The 19,908-nt window shown below is 59.0% G+C and overlaps 1 protein-coding gene across 1 annotated transcript in view; it reads left to right on the forward strand.

Annotated features, from left to right (window-relative positions):
• The first annotated feature begins 3,005 nt into the window (after window positions 1-3,005).
• The window catches only part of PDXK (pyridoxal kinase), a 31,172-nt gene continuing 14,269 nt past the window's right edge, over window positions 3,006-19,908 (forward strand). Inside the window, exons 1-2 of the mRNA XM_081300722.1 lie at window positions 3,006-3,238; window positions 15,047-15,101. Of these exons, the coding sequence (XP_081156848.1) occupies window positions 3,152-3,238; window positions 15,047-15,101 (142 nt within the window). The 5' untranslated portion in view covers window positions 3,006-3,151. The remainder of the gene's footprint in view (window positions 3,239-15,046; window positions 15,102-19,908) is intronic.

Here is a 19,908-nt window from a genome sequence, read left to right on the forward strand (position 1 = left end):
ATGGGCCTCGTGTTTCCCGGGAGACTCTGCTGTGGCTAGTCCCAGACCCAGCCTTGGGACATCGGTGTAACAGCTGGGGACTGGCAACCAGATCTTTCAAGGTCCAAAAGAGCAGGAGCAAGTGTCTTCATGAAGTGTCACTTTCAGGGCACCTGGGCCCTGTCAAGGGGCGTCTCAGAGCCCACAGGCCTGAAGAACAGGAGCTCCTTCTACCTCTGCTCCTTCCTCTCAGCGCTTTGACTCACCTGGGTAAAGGTGCGGGGGGCAGGGTGCTGGCTATGTCTGCCCAGGGAGAGGAGCGGGCCACAGGTCAGCGTGGGGAGGGCTGAGATCAGCCGCAAAGGAGACGGATTCCTGGATTCCTCGGATCCCCAGAGCCAAGGGAGTGGTCTCACAGGGCAGGACAGGACAGGGGCATGAGGGCAGGGTTGGCACTCTGGCCGCTGTGGATTCCTAGGGCTGTCACTCAGCAACACTGGTCAGCAGCCCTGTGACCACTGGCCTTTCCCTCTTCCCCGTCTGTAAAATGGGATGGACCCCACAGTACTGGTGTTTGTGAAGAGTCAGTGAGTGATAAAATGTGCTTAGCACATAGCAAGTGCCGGAAAATGTTAGCTGTTACTAATTGACAATAGATTCCCCAGAGGTGCTCTACCACTGAGCTATGTCTCCAACCCTTTTAATTAAAAAAAAAAGTTATTTGTTCTTTTTAGATACGTGACAGTAGTGTATTTTGACGTATCATGCATATATGGAGTACGATTTCCCATTCTTGTGGTCGTTCATAATGTGGAGTTAACACTGGTCATGTAGGAAACGAAGGAGAGTAATGTCTGATTCATTCCACTGTCTTTCCTATTCCCTTCCCTTCTCCCTTCCCTTCACTCCCCTTTGTCTAATCCAGTGAACTTGTATCCCCCTAGGGTTCTTTGGGATTGGCTTACTTCACTTGGCATGATAGTCTCCATTTTCATCCATTTACTGGAAAATGCCATAATTTCATTGTTCTTTATGGCTGAGTAATATCCCATTGTGTGTATATACCACATTTTCTTCATCCATTCATCTGTTGAAGGGCACCTAGTTTGGTTCCATAGCTTAGTTATTGTGAATTGAGCTGCTATAAACATTGACGTGGCTGTACCTTTTATTTATTTATTTATTTATTTATTTATTGAGGCAGAGTCTCACTAAGTCGCTCAGGTTGGCCTTGAAGTTGGGATTCTCCTGTCTGTGCCTCAGCATCCCAAGTTTCTTGGAGTATAGGTATGGATGATGATTAATTATTATTAATTACAATGTACTTTCTCTTGAAAATGTTCCCTAAGCAATGCCCTCTTCTTGCAGGGTACCATGCTTGCTCTCATGTGCTGTCTATATCACTGACCCCAAGGGTCAAAGCGACATGTCCAAGACCCACAACCTGGAGGAGTTGTGCCCTCACGTCAGCTCAGGAGAAGGCTGGGTTGGGAGATGAAGGGCAGGGTCAGGTTCATCCTCCTGGAAGGACCTAGGTGGGTGTCGAGAGAGCAAAAGGTGCGACATCTGCAGTCCAGGGGAGAGATAAAGAATGTCCATGCACTTCTGCCCTTTTCAATGCTTTATTTACCTAAATCACTTAATACAATTTCACTCTATAAGAACTATAGGTTCTTATAGAATGACAATCCTTAACTCTGGGCACTGCAATAGACATAATCAATTCACAGCAAACAATTCTGGATTAAATCTAAGCACTGCAAACACACTTAATCACGACAGGCTCATGACAGACATTCCCTCTGCATGCAAAGCTCAAGTGTCAGATCAGAAGTCTCAAGTCTTAGGCTGCAAGTCCAGCAGATGCACACTCACTCAGACCACGGTGATCAGGTCAGGAACCAAGGTAGGCTTTTCCTGGGTGGAAGTGATGGCTGGCTGAGGAGAGGGTCTTAGGGAGAAGTTGCAGCTCTCACAGGGCCAAATGTGGCTGTAGAGTTTGAGGGTGGTGAGAACAATGCAGAGGATCAGGCACATGGGAAGAGTTGGGATGTCAGTCCAGGTCCTCATCAAGCTCTCAGGATTGTGTGCGTCAGTGTCGGTTGGCTGAATGTCTGCTCATTTGCTCCAATATTTGGGGGCTTTTAACCCCCCTTTCAATCCTTATCAGCTGCCATGGGGGTCTCTCAGTGACCCTGGGTTAAAGCATTTGGTCTGGTGGTTCCCACCCTGATCTTTTCGCCTTTCCTTTCCCCCTTAGTGGGCCAGGACAGCCTGCCAGAGACTTCACTCTGAGCTTGTCAGGGTGGGGGAAGTGACCTATTGGTGCTTGAGGGCCACACTGGAGGGCTCTGTGGGTGTGCCTGGTGAGACTGCAGGTTTCAAACTGGAGTTTTAAAGTGGAGTTGCTTGGGCTCAGGCCTCAGGCCAGCCTTAGTGGGCAAGTACCTGAACCTGCCAAACACGTGGCCCAACTTGGGGGCAGCCTGTGGCCAAGGGCCAGGCACTGGCGGCTGAGGGTTGTTCTTTGCTGCAAGCTGCGCCCCTGGTGGGGAACACTAGAGGTCCTCCAGCGTCTTTTGGTGGTGTGGGGATGTCTGCTCCACAAAGCTGTGCGCGGCTCCCCGTGGGCTCTGGGGCCCTGGGCCCTGAGAGTGCAGCCTGCCCGAGTGCGCAGCTGTGTCGGCCCGCGCCCCCGCCGGTGTCCTTCGCGGCGCTGGGCGTGGGACGGACTTATGTCCAGCTGCGCACTGGAGCGCTGTGCTGTGGTCCGGGCAACGAATAAATCAGTAAACGAACAGACGGCGCTGCCCAGCCCTTCCGGGTGTACCGAGTGCGCACCAGCGCTTAGAGGGTGGGCGCCCACGTGCGGGGACGCAAAGTCGCCGCCCGGAGCTAGGGCCCCAGCCCGGGTTTCGCTTCCCGCTCCCGGGAGGGGCGGGGCTTGCGCTGAGGTGCCCGCCTGCTTCCCGCCCGGCCCGCCCCCGGCCCGCCCCGCGACGCGCGGGGCTCGCGGGTTCGCAGCCGCTGCTGAGGTCAGAGGAGGCGGGCAGCGTCCGAGCCCAGCGCCTGCGCGAGCCGGTCCGCGCGCCGGAGAGCCGCGATCGGGGAGCCGGAGCGAGCGCCGAAACCGTGACACCGCCCCGGCCCCGCGCCGCCGCGCCCGCCCGGCATGGAGGAGGAGTGCCGGGTGCTTTCCATCCAGAGCCACGTCGTCCGCGGCTACGTGGGCAACCGGGCGGCCACGTTCCCGCTGCAGGTACGCGCTCCGCGCGGCTTACGTAACCCGCTCGGCTGCACTCGCGACCTGCGTGCGGATCCGCGGTGGGGTGGCCGGTAGCCCCCAGCCGTGACCTTGGCGGGGTCCCGCAGTGAGCCCCCGCTGGGGTCTGGATTTCGGGGCGCTGCGGCCAGAGTCTGGCGGGCTCATGAGCCTGCTAATTGGGCTGGTGGGCGGGGGCGGGGAGCCCTGCTGGCGGATTGGCCGGGGCTTGGAGTGGGGGGTGCTCAGGTGGGACCAAGCCCCGGTGCGACCAAGCCCCGGTGCACCAGCTGTGGCGTCCGGCGAGTGCCTCCCGCTTCCTGCCTCCAGGCCAGCCGTGGGCGGGGGCTCCCTGGAGGCGACAAAAATGCAGCAGGGTTGGAGGAGTCAGAGCTGGTAGGACCCGGCCCTCTAGGGCAATGTCCAGGCAGGACGGTAAGATAGGCAGGTGTTTGTGCTGGCCTCCAGGTTCTGCCCCTTGTCCTCTGTGGGCCTCACGAAGGAGAGGATAGTAAGGTTGCAGACAGGCCAGTGGTCAGGAGGCTGGGCCAGCTCTTGGGCTGTCCATTCCTGGAGCCCACTGTGTCTTCACGTGTTGCTGTAGGCCAGGCACCTACTGCTTCCTGGTTATGGTTGGATGGTCAGGAGGGGACCTGGATACAGTGGATGTTAGGCTGGGCCTGAGGCAGAACCAGGGTACTGTGCTGGGTGGGCCTGGCCAGGTGATAGCCCCCTTGCCTGACCACCTTTGGCATGGTCTGTGACAAGGGCAGATATGGCAGGTCCTTGGCCTCCTGCTGTGCACACCCAGTCCCTGTGCTGAGCATTGCAGGACATGAAGAAGGGCCACCTGCTGGGTGTTCTGGTTCACATCTGTAATCCCAGCTACTTGGGAGGCTGAGGCAGGAGGATCTAAAGTTTGAGGTCAGCCTGGGCAATTTAGCTAGATCCTGTATCAAAATAAAAATTTAAAAAGGGTCTTGGGATGTAGCTCAGTGGTAGAGCACTTGCCTAGCATTCTTGAGGCTCTGGGTTCAATTATGCAAGAAATAAGAAAAAGAAAAGGCCGCCTATTTGCAGCAGGCCTGCAGGTTGGGCTAGTGTGGAAGGAAGACAGGAAGGGCCAGCCTGGGGGTAGCATGCTCAGCTGTGGAGCAGGAGTTCAAGACTAAAGGGATTGGGTGGCCACTGAGTCTTGAGCCCCTGTTGGGAGGTGTACGGTGCCTCCCCACCTCAGTCTCGGGCTTGCCTCTCATTCCAATGGGCAGACCTTGATTGGGGCAGTCAGTATGTAGCCCCTGGCTCTCGGGGGAGGAGGGACATAGCAGGACTGCAAAAGACAGGGTCACTGAATGGGATGTGCTTGGAGCAGGGGTGCAGGGGTAGCCAGGCTGGGCTCTGCACAGCCCTACCCACCCGGGCAGTTGTGAAAGCCGCTGTGGCTCTCTATCCCGTCCCTCCTCCCCTCCTCCCCACCTGCCTGCTGCTTCTCTTCTTCCCTTCACTGGGTAAACTGCTCTTCTTCCTCTTGTCCTGGTCCTTCAGCAGGGTTCCTGATTCCTGAATTCCAGGCATGTGCCTCGGCTTCTGCACCAAGGAGGAGGACATAGTGTGCCTGTTGCCAAGGGAGAGGCTCTTCTGGACAACCCATTCGGGGAAGAGCTGTGCTTCTTACCTGGGGTCCCAGTGCCCAGCATCCTTATCGGTGGCTCCACAGGTGCCCGTGCTGGCATTGTGTTCTTCCACCCCTGTGTTTGAGCACCACTGGGCAGGGAGAAGCAGTGGGCTGGGTGGGGCAGGCTGGGATGGCTGGCTGACCTGCCCATCCAGCTTGCACAGCCTCAGCCAGCACACGAGGGGCCTCAGTGGGCAGAGCCTGGAAATGGATCTGGAGCAGCGCTCACCAGCCTTCAGAGGCAGGTCCATAGGGAGCATTCCCTAAGGTCCAGAGTCACCGTAGTGGAGATTTTGGTCAACACTACACAAGTTGGAACGCCAGAGTATTGTCTACATGGCCAAAAGTGGGGGAAGAAAAGCTAGAAAGGAGAAGGTCTAGGCTTGGGCCAGGCCTAATGCCCTAATACTGCATCAGAGAGACCACAGAATGCCCCAGGGGCCTGGCATGGGGCTGGAGAGGCCACTGTGGAGACTGACCCTAGTGTCCAGGGCTCTGTGCCACAAAGCAGGTGTCCCCTCTTTCTGTAATTGCACTGGGGGACGTGGGCCTGGTTTCTGAGCCTCCTGTAGTGGGCACCATCTCTGTCGGGGTCTGGTGCCAGGGCTCCTGAAGCCCTTCGTGCCAGGTGTGGCACGTGCCCTTGGCCTTCGTATTCCTGCTGACGGCTGATGGCTGTGGCTTGGTGCAGACTCTCACCTCAGGACCCTCAGGGTCCTGCCTCCTGTACACTGTTGAGTCCTCAGGCCCACTCCTGGGTCTCATGTAGGCAGCAGAGCAGCCCCTTGCCCTGGGCCAGGGAAAACATGCGGACGAGAAGGGAGTAGAACCTTGACCCTGATTTGGGTTTTATTTCTGGGCCTGAATCCAAGGTGCATTTTTGTGCCCAAGGGGAACAAGTTTGTGGGACCAGTGCCAGCAGGGCTGCAGTGCCAGGCAGGGTGATCTGGGGTCTGAGAGTACAAGGAGGATGAGGCAGTCTCCTGGCTCTCATGCTCCCACCCTCCTTACCCACCTCTGCAGCGAGGAGAGGCAAGGGGCTGGTGGAGTCCTGCACACTGGCCTGCGAAGCGTCTGGGCCGGGGAGGCCCTGCTGCTCTGGCCCTGGGCTGTGGGTCAGGGGAAGGAAAGGTGTCCTGCTGCACACTGCCTGTCCACACACTGCCTGGACCATTTCCTCTCCCCCCCCCCCCTTTTTTTTTAATGGTGCTGGAGATTGAGCCCAGAGCCTTTCTTGCGCGTGCCTACACACCCTCTGCCGTTGAGCTAGACCCCAGCCTATCCCTCTTCAGGGGAAAACCTCCAGGTCTTTCAGGCCCCGAGCTCTGGGTTGCCTGAGCCTGTGGGTGTTGGTGCAGAGCCTTCCTGGCATGCTGGTTGGGAAGTGGAGATCCCAGGATGCTCAGAGCCTCCCAACCCTGCTCCTGCCCTCTTGCCTCCCAAGGTGGGGTCACGGTCAAGTTTACCATTACAAAGTACCTCAGATGGGGTGAGCTAAAAACAAATTTATTGTCTCCTCTGGAGGGCAGAGGGTGCACTCGCTGGCAGCGGGGCCCTGCATGTTCCCAGAGGGTTCTTCCTGCCTCTCCCTGGTTCTGGTGGGCCCAGGTGTTCTTGGCTTGTAGATGCATCATGTCTGATCTTCTCCCCTTGTTCTCCCTTTCCAAGGACACTTGTCACTGAGCTCAGGGACAATCTTATCTTGAGATCTTTAACTTATAGGACAATCTTATCTTAAGATCTTTAACTTATATTTGCAAAGAACCCTTTTCCAAAATGATCATGCTCAGAGGTTTCAGTGGACACACCCTTGGGGCCACCATGCGATCTGCCTGGGGTTGGAGGGGCCTGCAGAGAAACCCAAAGGGGCAGTTAGGGTTTTCTAAAAGGCTCAGAGGTTGGTGACACCCTTTTTGGGATGTAACATGAACTGCCTGAGGGTGGCAGCAAGCACTGCCAAACCTGCCCTGCTGGGGGGCACTGGAGCCTGTCACGGCCACTGGGCCTGCAGGTGGCTCGGAGCAACTTTACGTCCTTGTGTCAACCTCTGGAGGAGTGGGCCTGGGCATTGTGGCCATGTGGCCTCTGTGCTGGGGTAGCCTCAAGGATGGTGGGGGAATCATGAGCACTGGACACCAATTTACTGAATCCATTAGCTTTGAAAATCCAACCTGGGGCCTTAGCTCAAAACCCACTTAAATACTTTGTCCCTGGAACAGGAAGGCAAGGCCATAATCTCCTGCCCCTGAGGATGTGGTAAGGTGGACAGCTTGGTTTGGGGCCTGCAGAGAGCAGCCTCATTCTTTGACTGTCCTGCCCCTTGTGCAGGGGTAGACCCTGAGGGGCAAAGCCATGCCTGTTGACCAATGGCCTGGGCCTGGACACCCTGTAGGAAGAAGCATGGGGTGGGCATCAGGTTGTGTGGGAAACCTAGATTTCAACATGGCTCTACTCCTCTCTGACAGGTGACACTGGCAAAGTAGCCATGGCTGTGGTCCGGGGTCCCTGGAGCCACAGGACAGTGGCAGGTGCATGGTATACATGCACATGTGGGCAGGCTGCTCTTGCTCACCTCCTTGGAGATGGGTTGGAGTTGGAAACGGTCTCGTGTCTTCCATCCCTCGTTCCCGCCAGGCCAGGCTGCCTGCTTGCTCTTCTCTGGTTGAGTTCTCCCTTCTCCCTTTGGCCGCTGCTGAACCCGGGTCTGAGCCAGATGGGTCCCCGTCCTGGAAACATGGTGGTGTTTTTAGTATTTTTTCTGCATGAAAGAACAGTATCCGTTGTTCTTGCTCTTGTGACTCTGAGTTTGGGGCTGAGGGTTCTAGGTTCTCTGCTGTCACAGAGAAAAGTGAGAACGAACTGGTTTCATTTTCTGATTGCTCTTTCCCTGCTTGGACCACGTCTGCGTGTATGGGTGAGCGTGGGTGAGGTGGGTGCCGTGGGTGCCTGTACGGTACAGGTGCGTTTCTTGGTGCTGCTCTGCCCTCTGCAGGACACTGGCCTCATTTCAGTAAGGCTTGGGGTGGTGCTTCCCGCTATGGAGAGCGGGGACAAGTCTGCAGAGCCGGGCGCTTCAGTGTCAGGGCTGCTGACTCACTGGCCTTGACGTGAGTGCACGCCCACACAGAGCTTCTGAAGTAGTCATGGCCTGTCCTCCTTGGTGACCTGGAGCCGTGACATGGGGAAGAATGGAAGAAAGGAGAGATGAGGGGGAGTGCTGGGGACGGCTGGGGGATGCAGCCCGGTAACGCCGCCCTCCCTCCCTGCCAGGTGGAGCTGCCATCCTGTTCCCTCCGCACCCAGCTCCACCCAGCTCCACGTGGGGCCTCTGTTCTCAGGGGCTCCGCTGCTGGCCCAAGCCTGCAAGCCCCTCCTCCTAAGGCCCCAGGAAGGCTGACCTTGTGGCCTCCTGTGAGAGCCACCAAGCACCTGGCAAAGCAGTCCCCTTTGGGTGGCTTGAGGAGCATGGTGGCCCTCCCAGCCACCAGTCTGTGTGCGAGTGAGGCGCAGGCCAGGGCCAGCACTGGGCAGAGATCCTGCTGAGCAGGTCAGGAAGAGCAGCAGCATACAGAGGGAGGTGCAGCAGGACTGGAGCTGGAACCCGCAGCATTTGCTCTGCTGCCTTCGGGTGGACAGGCCCGAGGCCGCACTGAGTATCCCATACTGGGCTGGGAATACCCTTTTGGCAGCCTCTGGACAGCTCAGCAGCCCCCAGCTGTCTGGCCATCTGATCTCTTCTAAGCCAGGGGAGTGGCAGACAGGCTGGTGAGTGGCGGGAGGAGGGGGGCTTCCTACCAGCCTGGTTCTCTGTGACCCCCTGTTGCCTAGAAGAACCGTGGCTCTTGAGTGACCCAACGGTAAGATAGGCTGACCATGGTCAGCCCCTAGGTGTTGCCAGGAGCTTGGGGTGAGACCCTTGCCTTAGGGCTTTGCAGGGCAGCCCAGTACCTGGGAGACCCTGGACTCCACTGCCCATGGTGGGGCCTGCCTGGCATCATGGTCCTAGCCGTGAGTGCTGTGGGCACAGAAGTGGGTGCTGGGGGCTTGTGGGGGCAGAGCTGTGACTGCAGAGGCAGGGCACGCACGTGGGCAGAGGCAACTGGGGGGCTGGGAGTGAGCTGGGGAGGTAGGAGACCCTCTGGGGAACACAGGCTGTCTCCAGAAGTTCCCGTGGAGATCAGGATGAGGATTTGCCTTGGCTGGATTGTAGGCAGCCTCGAGGGACATGGGCCTGGGCCCTGAGGTTGCTCAAGTGACTGACCTCCTCTCCACCCCTAGAAGGCTTTGAGTGAAGGTAGGCTGGCCCCTGGAGGAACTGTGCTGGAATATTCCGGAGCTTTCCCCGCTCCTGCTTTCCGGAGCTTTCCCCGCTCCTGCATTCTGAGTCACTCTGCCTCTCCCAGGAGGAGGGATCCGAGCTGCTGCTTCAAGGCAGCGTCTCTCCGTGTCTGCCTCGCTGCTAGGGGAGGGTTGAAGACACAGGGAGGAAGGCGTCACCGCTGGGAGTGGGGGCCACCTGCCCACAGCAGCCGCTAGCCTGCGTCACTGCCAAGTGGGGGTTGCTTGGTGGCCATGGGGTCGGGGTACTGGGGCTGCTGTGGCAGGAGGAGGAGCTTGTATTGTGCAGCTGTGGGTGGAAGGAGAGGGAGGAACGGAGAGCCTCTGGCTTCCCTGTTTGGGTTCGAAGGCTGGGAGTGCCCCTCCTCCTGAGTGCACCTGAGCCGTGTTGCTATGCAGTTCGGGCAGTAGAGGGTTGAGAGCCTTTCCAGGTCCTGCCTGGGCCCTGCCTGGGCTGCTTTGGGCATTGGGGCAGGAAGTCCAAGCAGCTTCCTCTCCCGGCAAGACAGCCTGTGTCCGACATGCACACAGCTAGAGATCTCGCTCAGCCACAGGCAGGGACCCCCTGCTGCAGTTCAGGCACCATCGGTGTTGAGGGGCAGAGGCTGCCCACTGCAGGTCTCCCAGGGAGCGCCCACTGTGGTGGCAGTGAATCTCCGCCTCCTGGGGCGCTGAGCCTCCCAGTGCTCGGCCAGGCCTTCCTCAGCTGGACCCGTGCTGCGGCCGACTCTGGGCACTGGAGCTTCATCTGTTAAGCTTCTTGGCTGAGACACCCCATCTCAGAGGCCGTGGGAGGGGGGAGCCTGAGCATCCTGGCAGGTCCCGGGTGCTGCAGAGAGTCCAGGAGGCAAGACATCGATGGGGCCCTGGGGGCTGGAAGGAGCACACTGTTCCCCTGACTGGCCATGCCTGGGTGGAGGTAGGCCCAGGACTGTCTGTGCTGGTTTTTCCTGCACACACACCTGTGACGGGGACGGTCAGACCAGTGAGAGGCGGGCAGCAGTGAGGAATCCAAGAGAACAGTGGGGTCTGTCTGCTCCCACTCGCTGTGTCCCTGTGTCTGTCTCGCATGCCCTGTCTGTGGGGGAGGTGGGGGACTGCCCTCTGTCAGGACTGTGCAGCTGACCCTGGAAGCACCACTGCAGGTGGAGGGTGCTGCCCTCGGCGAGGGAGCGGAACTGATGGCACAGTGGCTCTAGGGCTTTGGGGTCCAGAAAGTGGCCAGCAGCTCTGCAGCAGGGGCTCATGGAATGGCGGGAACCCTGCCTGCTGCTTGGGGTGTGAGGCTGTGGTGGTGGACACTGGTCTGGGCAGCAGTGGACCCTCAGGGGCAGGTTTGGAGGGTGCAAGGGGTATGACTTGAGGGAGCTGGGGCAGCATCCAGCCCAGAGGCCAGTGAGGACCATCTCAGGGAGGGCGTGAGGCGGTGTGAACAGGCTGCGGTGGGCCGTGCCAGCAGATGTGGACCCGTGGGAAGGTGGGCCGAGGGGCGGCCCAGCTGGAGCGGTTCCCGGTCCTCTGTCCCTGGGTGGCACCGGCGAGTCCTTCCTTGTCTTGAAGCAGGTTGTCCACCTCCTGGCTGTGTGCCAGCTGTGTGCGGGTGAAATCTGAGTGGGTGCCAGGCAGGGGCTGGCTCACAGGCACGTGCTGGTTTCCCAGGTGTGGGCCCTTCCTGCTGGCCAAGCAGAGCTGTGGCGGGAGGTGGGGGGAGATGCAGGTGGCACAGGGCGCAGGGCCGCTGTGCAGAGCAGAGGCTTCCAGGCTGCAGGGTGTAAGTGATGGCGAGGTGTGGTGAGCTAGCTGGGAAGAGGCGAGGTCTGCTGGCCTTGGGGTGCTCGGGGCCCCGGGAGGGGTGCAGTCATGCAGGCCGGTTCCATGCAGCCATTCAGAGTCCGCAGTTTTCAGGTCTCAGGCCTCCCCTTCCGCCCAGCAGCCACTGGAGTTGGGTGGGACCCGCCTGGCTAGTAACAGTCCTGGGAGAGAGGCCACCTCAGGTTTCACCCATATGCAGAAGCCACACAGGGCAGGTGAGGGCCACTGGGGTCACTCTTTGAACCAGGGGGCCCCAAGGCCATTTTGGGCACCAGGCTTTCTGTGACACAAGGTGATCTCTCCCTCAGGAGGCACAGACCAGCAGTGCTGTCCCCAGAGTGGCCTGAGGTGGCTGTGTGGGTCAGGGGTCTGGGGCACCCTGGCAGGGGGCCTGTGTCTGCCTGCTGCCCGCCGTCTCCTGACCCTCAGCTGAAGGAGCAGCCTGTGGCTCCCTGGAGGGGAGGTGGGGAGCAGATGGCCTAATGAGGCAGCTGCTAGGCCAGAAAAGGCAAAAAGGGCACCCAGTGGTGACCCAGGGGCCAGCAGCTGGCCTGGGGTGAAGGGAGGGGCCTGCTGGGAACCTGCGCTGGGGGCCCTGGGCCTGCCGTGGCGAGGGCTTCTGAGAGTGAGGGGAGGGCATCAGTGCCCTCCCAGCTGGAGGCAGGGGCCTTCGGGAAGGGCCTGGTCAGGGCCCAGCCTCGCGGAGCCCAGCGCACACATGGGTCTGAGCCCAGGAGCGAGCCTGGAGACCCTTCCTCCAGGGCCGAGGGCTCCTGGGAGCCCGCCTGGCTTTGCCTCCTCCCGAGTGTGGCTGAAGTGCAGCGCTGACGGGTGACTTGGGGTGCTGCCACAGGCATGTGACGCTGAAGAAGCTGATGAGGCGGCATTGGGAACGGAGATGCCAAGCGCATCTCAGCCCCTTAGCTGTCATTGAAAGCAGAGGACAGCAGCTTCCTTCTCGACACCAGGGTTGAGTGTCCACCTCCAGAACTGGCAGGATCTCCAGGATTGTGTCACTCTGCTTTCATCTGCTTCCTCAGTCTTCAGGGACTGAGATGCTGCAGGCCGCGTCAGTCGCGTAGAGGGGGTCTGGCCAGGCAAGTGAACTCTGTGGGTGTGACTGCTGATTTCTGTTGATTACTCTAGTGATGGCATCGGCTTAGTCCTTGGAATGACCTTGGTGAACACAGATCATCATTGTCCAGTCCAGTGGCTCAGCTCCAAGTGAACGCCACCCACGGAGCAGACAGAATGTGCAGAATGCCAGGCACCCGGCCAGCCGCTCATGCGTGGCTGGGACACATCCGCCATCTCTGCTGCCCGCCTCCTGCCCCGCGTCTCTGCCTGGCTCTCTCAGTCTCTCACGTGCTCTGCGTGTCCCTCTGTCTCTGCGTGTCTCTGGCCCTCTCGCACGCTCTGTCTCTCCCACTTGTTCTGTCTCTGTGTCTCTCTGTCTCTCACACACGCTGCCTACCTCTGTCTGTCTGTCTCTCCCACACTCTGTCTCTCACAAACCCTGTCTGCCTCTGCCTCCCCCACGCGCTCTGCCTCTGTCTCTCTATCTCTCACACGCTCTGTCTCTTGTCTGTCCCCCACATGCTCTGTGTCTCTGTCTGTCTCTCACTTGCTCTGTCTCTCTCTGTCTCCCACACGCTGCCCACCTCTGTGTCTGCCACGTGCGCTCTTGCCCTCTGTCCAGCAGCTTCTGCCGGGGAGGTGGCCCACTTCTCTCTGCCCACTGCAGGTCCTAAGGTTTTTCTGGAACGTTCTATGGAAATATGCACCAGAAAAGCAGCTTGGTGATCTGCTGTCTCCTGCTGCCTCGCCCTTTGACCTGCCAATTGTTTCTCAGAGCTCCTTGTTCTCATTTTCCTGGGACTTTGGCCCAGGGGAGGGTCTGATTCTGAGCCATGTTTACCTGGAAGTCCTCACACTTGGCTGGCGGGACTTTCATGCTGCCAGCTCTGTCCCCTCCCTCCCTGGCAGGCTACCTCTAAGTCACCAGTGGATGGAGTGGGCGGCCTTTGACTCAGCTCTCCCTGAGGCCTAGGCCCCGGCTCCCATGCCCACCAGGCCCTCTCCCTGGGCTGGTGGCACCTGCCAGTGTGGAACATTTGGTTGGTGGATTCTTCAGTGGCCCTTTGGTGACTTAAGCATGGAAGGAGCCACCGTAGACCTGGCTGGGAGTGGGGACGGGGGCAGAGGGGAGATCGACGCCCTCTGGAGAGGCCAGCAGGGGTACTCCCTGGCAAAGGGGGTGTGATGTGGCTGGTGTGTTGGGAGCTAGGAGGCCCCTCTGGGTGGACAGCCAGCCACAGGGAGCCGAGAGCAGGTGAAGGCAGCCAGCAGGTGCCTCTCAGGAAGGTGGTAGAAATGGAGGGGTGCACACAGGAGGAGGGATGACCTGGAGATGGTGGTGGGGTGTCTTCCAGCAGAGGAGGCAGGGGAGGTGGGAGGATTGGCCAGCATGAGCCTCAAGCTCCTTGGGCATGGCCAGTTGTCCTGATTGCAGGTGGCCAGCCCTCCCCAAGTACAGAGCCCGGGGACAGCCCTGAGCCTCCCAGTCCAATTGAACACCTGCCTGTGGCATGACTGAGTTCGTGGCCCCCAAGTCAGGGCTGATGGCATGTCTGGCCTTGGCCCGAGCCTGGTGTGGGCAGGCAGGTGGGGTGGGGGAGGCCCTAGGCTATCCCTTGTGCTCTCGCAGGGCCAGCAGGAGAGCCAGGGCCCACAGGTGGCTGAGCCCTTGCACACCGCCCCGCTGCGTGTGCTGCGTTCCTGCAGCGCCTGGCCCTGCCTGGGGTGGGTGGGCCTGCTGCCCCCACACTGGGCACAGGGCCACGCACGGGAGACAGGCTCCGTGCTGAGTAGTTCCCTGGGCAGTTGGAATGGCTGGCTCTGTTCAGGGGCACAGTGGGCAGTGTGCGACCAGGGAGGGGACTCTCTGGCAGGGCCACTGTTGTAGGTCCACTGTGATGGTGCCCGCAGGACCAGCCTGGCAGAGGCAGGTGGGCAAGGTGGGTAGGCCTGGCAGTGATCCAGGTAATGGGCTGAAGAGTGTCCTCTGTCCTGTGTCTGGTGTCTACCACCTCCAGCAGCCGAGGGGCACTGAGGGAGTCCTACCTACTGAGTGTGAGAGGCCAGGGAAGTGGGAGGAGCCAGGGAGGACACCCTCTGCACTGCGTCAGCCCTGCAGACCCCGCAGATCCTGCAGACCCTTCCGGCCCCGCAGACCCCGCAGACGTGGCTCCCCTTCCTCCCTCCACCAGAAAAGTGCTCTTACTTTTAGACAAACGTAAGCTTTTAAACTCACAGGTTTTAATTTTCTTCAATAAACTGCTTCCTGCCCTGAGAGTGAATCTGCTTCCTCTGACCACAGAGACCCCCGACATGACCCTGCAGACCAGGGTGTCTCAAGGGCCCAGCTGCCCTGGCTGAGTGACCCCATGTGGGACAGTAGGAGACTCCCTGCCAGGGAGCAGTGAGGGTCAGGTGGCTGTGGTGGTTCGGGGAACCTCGGGCCAGCTGGCCGTGAGGACCAGGGATGGCTAACCAGGTGGCCTGGCAGGCCCAGGCCTTACTTCCTCAGAAGGGCGGAGGCTGGGAACCGAAAATCTGGCACCAAAGATGGCCTCACAGCCGTTGCTGGTCCCCACACTATATTGGTTTCCTTGAATGATTTCATTTGGTGGAATTTCCAGAATCATCCATGACCCCTTCAGTGAGTTCAGCTGGACAGGGGCTCTGCCTCAGCCTCTGGGCTGCTGCGCCCCATGAGTTTCCTAAACAAAGGACGCGAAGCCCCTGGCTGGGCACATGGGGCCCGAGAGTGCCAGGGGCAGGTCAGGGAGAGCCACACCCACTGTCCCTGTTACTCCCCTCCTCCAGGCAGGTGCTCGGGCTGTCATCAGGGCCCTGATGAGGGTTCCCTGGGACCCCGACCCTGGGCTCTCACACCCGTCCTGCTGTCTGTCTTGCAGGTGTTGGGATTTGAGATCGACGCGGTGAACTCTGTCCAGTTTTCAAATCACACAGGTAAGGCCTCGTGCAGCAGTTGAGGTAGAGCTGAGCACAGGTAGGTGGGATGGGCCCCTGGGAGCCAGAGTGCCATCCTCCTATGGACGAGGGCCCCAAAATGTCACTCTATACTGAGTCTGGGGGCAGGAGCTAGGGTTTCCTCATCCTTGATGTCTGTTGGGTTTGGATCTCAGCTCTGCTGCTCTGGAGTTGTGTGACCTAGAAGAGGTGATAGGGCTGGGGATGTGGCTCAAGCAGTAGCACACTCCCCTGGCATGCGTGCGACCCGGGTTCGATCCTCAGCACCACATACCAACAAAGATGTTGTGTCCGCCGAGAAGTAAAAGATAAATATTAAAAAAAAATTCTCAAAAAAAAAAAAAAAAAGAAGAGGTGATAGGGCCTCTCTGTGCCTCAGTGTCCTCCTCTGAAAACCAGGGTGGTGATCCAAGGCCCAGCTTGGGGAGAGAGTTCCATGGGTGAGCCCCAGGGCTGGTGCCTGGCTAGGAGCACTGTCCTCCCTGCCGGGTCAGCCCGGCGGGAGGCCTGTTCACACCCTGTCCACCAGGGGGTGCTGTGGTGTGAGGAGGTCCCCTATGTTCCAAGGTGACCCTCTGGGCAGTCTGGATTTTTAACTCCAGTGCCACAGAGCGGGGCGTCTGTGCTCATGGGGACTCCGAGGACTTGGTTGCTCTGAGCACTGAGGGGTTGCCTCGGGGGAGGGTGTGCACCCCACAGCCCCGACCTGTCCTGTCCCGTGTGGCCTCGGGCTGTGTGTGTGGAGTCCGCCCCACTTGCCAGGGTGACATGCCCCTGACATTGTTCTGAGCCCAGCAGGATGCGCAGGGTGGGCTGCAGCCCTGTGTGCAGGAGGGCTCCGGGGTGCTCCCAGGCGGGGTGCAGGAAGGCTCCGGGGTGCTCCAAGAAGGGGTGCCGGAGGGCTCTGGGGAGGTTAATACCTGGATGGGGTATTAACCTTATAACCTGGGGTGGGAGAGGAGATGCCTGTGCCAGCGTCAGATGGAGCCTCTACTTGTCAGTAAGGGCTCTGAAGTCCAGAGACGTCCAGAAACCGATGGGCTCTGACTGCCGTTTTTCCATTCCCATGGTTTAAGTAAGAGAGCAAAACCGCCTTGCACATTAAGCGGCTGCATTTGCACCTGAGGACTGCAAGGAGCCCCTCAGCACCGTTGGAGATGGGCACGTCCAGCATTCTAGCAGGGCAGGGTCTCAGGGCTATAGATGTGGCCAGCTGCCCTCCAGGTCCTGTAGCTTTGTGGTTGGGTGGCCACCCTGGGAATCTGAGACAGAAAGGCCTTGGGCTTGTCCCAGAGGAGGTAAGATGAAGACCAGACCCCTGGGTGCTGGGCAGCCCTCTGGGTGCAGGATGAGGGCAAGGGCGCTGGGGCTTCTTTTCACTGCCCCCCCCCCCCTGAGTGGACAAGTGCCTGTGCCCCGGCTCCCACCTCCAGACACACAGGGGCTGGGCTGGCCCTGGGGGCCCCAGGTGGCCCACTTGAGGCTGGCTGTGCAGCCTTCCTGGGGCTTCATGGTGTCTGTCTCAGGGCCACCAACTGAGGGGTGAGCCTGTAGGGGAGGCCTCACTGCACCCCTGCCTCGTGGGCTCCCTACCTGTTCCCACCCTTTGCCCCACCACACCGTTGCTCAGAAGCAAGGCTGGCGCCTCTCACCTGCCCCCAAGGTGTGCGGCCCCTGGGCAGCCATGGCGCTGGTGGATGAGTGACAGCCCCTACCTTGCAGCCCTGGGGCGGGTGGAGCACCCCATGCTGCCATCTCTGTCCTCACGTCACAGGCTGCGCAGGCTGTGTCCTGGGCGGCGGACCTGCAGGTCCTTGACTGCATGACCTTCATTCCTGGAGTACGGGGCTTCTCACCTGCTCCCTACCTCCCAGAAGCAGCTGCCAAGGCCCCTGGTGCAGGGGAGGCGTACTGCCTTGTCAGTGACAGCCAGCATCCTGGGCCAGCGCTGTGCTGCCTCAGCCCAGCGAGGATCTGTCGTGTGGTCCCACGTGGGACTGGCCATGCAGGCCCAGCCACGTGCTGTCTCTGCCCTGGGCCACAAAGCCCCATGGCCCTGAGCCAGGACACTTGAACCAGCCAGGGTCCACTGAGGCTCCCCTGCTCTGCTGCCTGCTGTGCACTTCCTGGGTGGGCAGTGCCCGAGCAGCTCTGAGCCCTACTCCAGGGTCTGCCCTCTCCTCCAGGCCAGAAGCCCCCCTCCCCCTTGTTATTTTTATTTATTTTTGAAAATCAATTATTAAATTAAATCAATGTAATCAAAAACACACTTCTAAATGCTAATTATTAATTTTTGTATAATCTTCCTTTAATTGGTCCAGAAGAAACTTTTTTTTTTTTGAGTGGTGGTGGTGCTGGGGATTGAACCCAGGGCCTTGTACACGCGAGGCAAGCACTCTACCAGCTGAGCTATGTCCCCAGCCCCCAGAAGAAACTTCTTGACTTATACATATTTATTGCCCTCCCCTTTTTAAAACAATTCTATTATGATATTCACGTATCATGTGGTTAATTCACCCATCAAAGTGTACAGTCATTGGGGTTTTTGGAGGGTGGGGGTACCAGGGATTAAACTCAGGCACTCAACCACTGAGCCCCATTCCCAGCCCTATTTTGTATTTCATTTAGAGACAGGGTCTCACTGAGTTGCTTAGTGCCTCACTTTTGCTGAGGCTGGCTTTGAACTCGCCATCCTCCTGCCTCAGCCTCCTGAGCCGCTGGGATTGCAGGTGTGTGCCACTGTGCCCAGCAGTCTATGGGTTTGGTGTATCCACAGAATTGTGCAGCCATCTTCATAGTCGATATTCTAGAATGTTTCCATCATCAGAGCAGCACACAGTGGTGCATAGCTGTGGTCCCAGCAGCTCAGGAGACTGAGGCAGGAGGATCCCAAGTTCAAGGCCGGCCTCAGCAAGTTTGCAAGACTCTGTCTCGAAATAAAAATAAACAGGACTGGGGTGTTGCTCAGTGGTTAAGCACCCCTAGGTTCAACTCTGGTAGCTTAAAAGAAAATACAGAATGAAGGAAGATTTTCAGCTGCTTCTCCCAGCCTCCACAGACCTACTTTCCATCTGAATGTCTGCTGGACATTGCTGTGGATGGGGTCAGGGACACAAGGTCTCCACACGTGGTGTTTCTCACTGAAGCAGCTGTCCGCGCCCCAGCCCGGAGTGCTCCCTGCCCTTCCTGGGTGAGCGGGGTCCCCCAGGGTGGCCACATCTTGTTGTCCAGCCATCAGTCACACCTCCTAGTTGTGTCCAGCTTTGGGCTGTTTTGAATCGGGCCGTGGGGACACTTCCATGCTCTGCAGTGTATACATCACCCAGGGCTGAAAGGTGAGGGGGCTCAGGCTGCACCTGACCCCCAGCAAGGAGCCGTGACAACATGTGATGTGTCATCTGCTGGGAGCTCAGTGGAGACTGAGCGCTTGGGGTTGATCACTCCTCTGCCTGGCCGAGGGGAGCCCTGGGGAGTCCGGGCCTGATGCCACAGTGTCAGCCCTATGAAAGGACCTCTCTGGGCCTGGTGGCCTTAGCCTCCCTGTGTCCTGCTGTCCCCAGCTGCAGGGTGGCCGAGCTGGAAGAGCCCTGTACCCCGCATTCCTGCTGCTCCTTAACAGGCCTTGCCAGAGCTTCCTGTTCCCAAGGTCCCGGCCTCGAGTGGACAGTACAGAGCTGGCGGGGCTGAGGCTTGGTGGTTGGGACTGGGACACTGTCTTGTCACCTGGAGTTTGGAGAGTGAGGCAGCTGGCCAGGGGTAGCCAGCGTGGACACAGGGAGCCTGAGGACTGGAGAGGGCTGGCGGCAGGAGTCTTGGGACTACCCGGGGGTGGGACTGCAGTGGGAAACCTGCCCCCCACTTCTCTGCTGCTGTCGGTTGACCAAAGGATCCGAGTGTCCCTTCCAGAAGGTTCTCGCAGGCTCTGGACCCATCTGAGTCATAAGGGAGGTGCAGGAGGCCCCCGGGCCCAGCATTTCGTGTTTGGTCTCTCTCTCAGACTCATTGGCTAGAGGAAGGTTTGCTTTGGCTCAGCTCAGGCCCCAGGCTGGTTGGCTCTGGTGCTTTGGGGCCTGTGGTGGGGTGGCACATCACAGGGGAGCCTGGGGGGAGCGAAACTGCTCACCTTCTGTCCAGGAAGCATAAAAGGAGGAGGCTGGGGGCCCACCATTGCTTTTGAGGGCACGCGCCAGCGACCTAAAAACCTCACTAGCCCCCGCCCCGACAGCACCATGCTGCACATGGACCTTTGAGGACATTGCAGATCCAAAATACATCAGCCCGGAAGCCACCTCTCTAGGAATCCTGTGGTCTGCCGTGGGGCCTGTGCTTGGGACCTGGCTGGGTGCTGGCGGCTCACCTTCCTCCTAGTGAGCCAGGGGCTGAACTGTGTCCCCACTCTAGATTCCTGGGTTGCAGCCCTAATCCCCGGGACCTTAGAATGCGACTTTATATGGATGAGGCCTTTAGAGGTACTGATTAAAGTTCATGAGGTCATGGGGTGGCCCTGACACAACACAACTGTCCTCATAAGAAGAACACATCAGAGCTGGGCCTGGTGGTGCGCACCTGGAATCCCAGTGGCTCAGGAGGCTGAGAGAGGAGGGCTGCCGGTTCAAGGCCAGCCTCAGCCGTAACTTAGCAAGACTCTCAGCAACTAAAAAGGGCTGGGGTGTGGCTCAGTGGTTAAGCAACCCTTGACTCAGTCCCTGATTCCAAAACGTATCCCTGGGTTAAATTCCTACTACCAAAAACAAAAGAAGAAGAAGCCATAGGACCCAGACGCACA

Source organism: Spermophilus citellus (assembly GCF_964194105.1).
Source record: "Spermophilus citellus genome assembly, chromosome: 7".
Classification (NCBI taxonomy): Eukaryota; Metazoa; Chordata; class Mammalia; order Rodentia; family Sciuridae; genus Spermophilus; species Spermophilus citellus.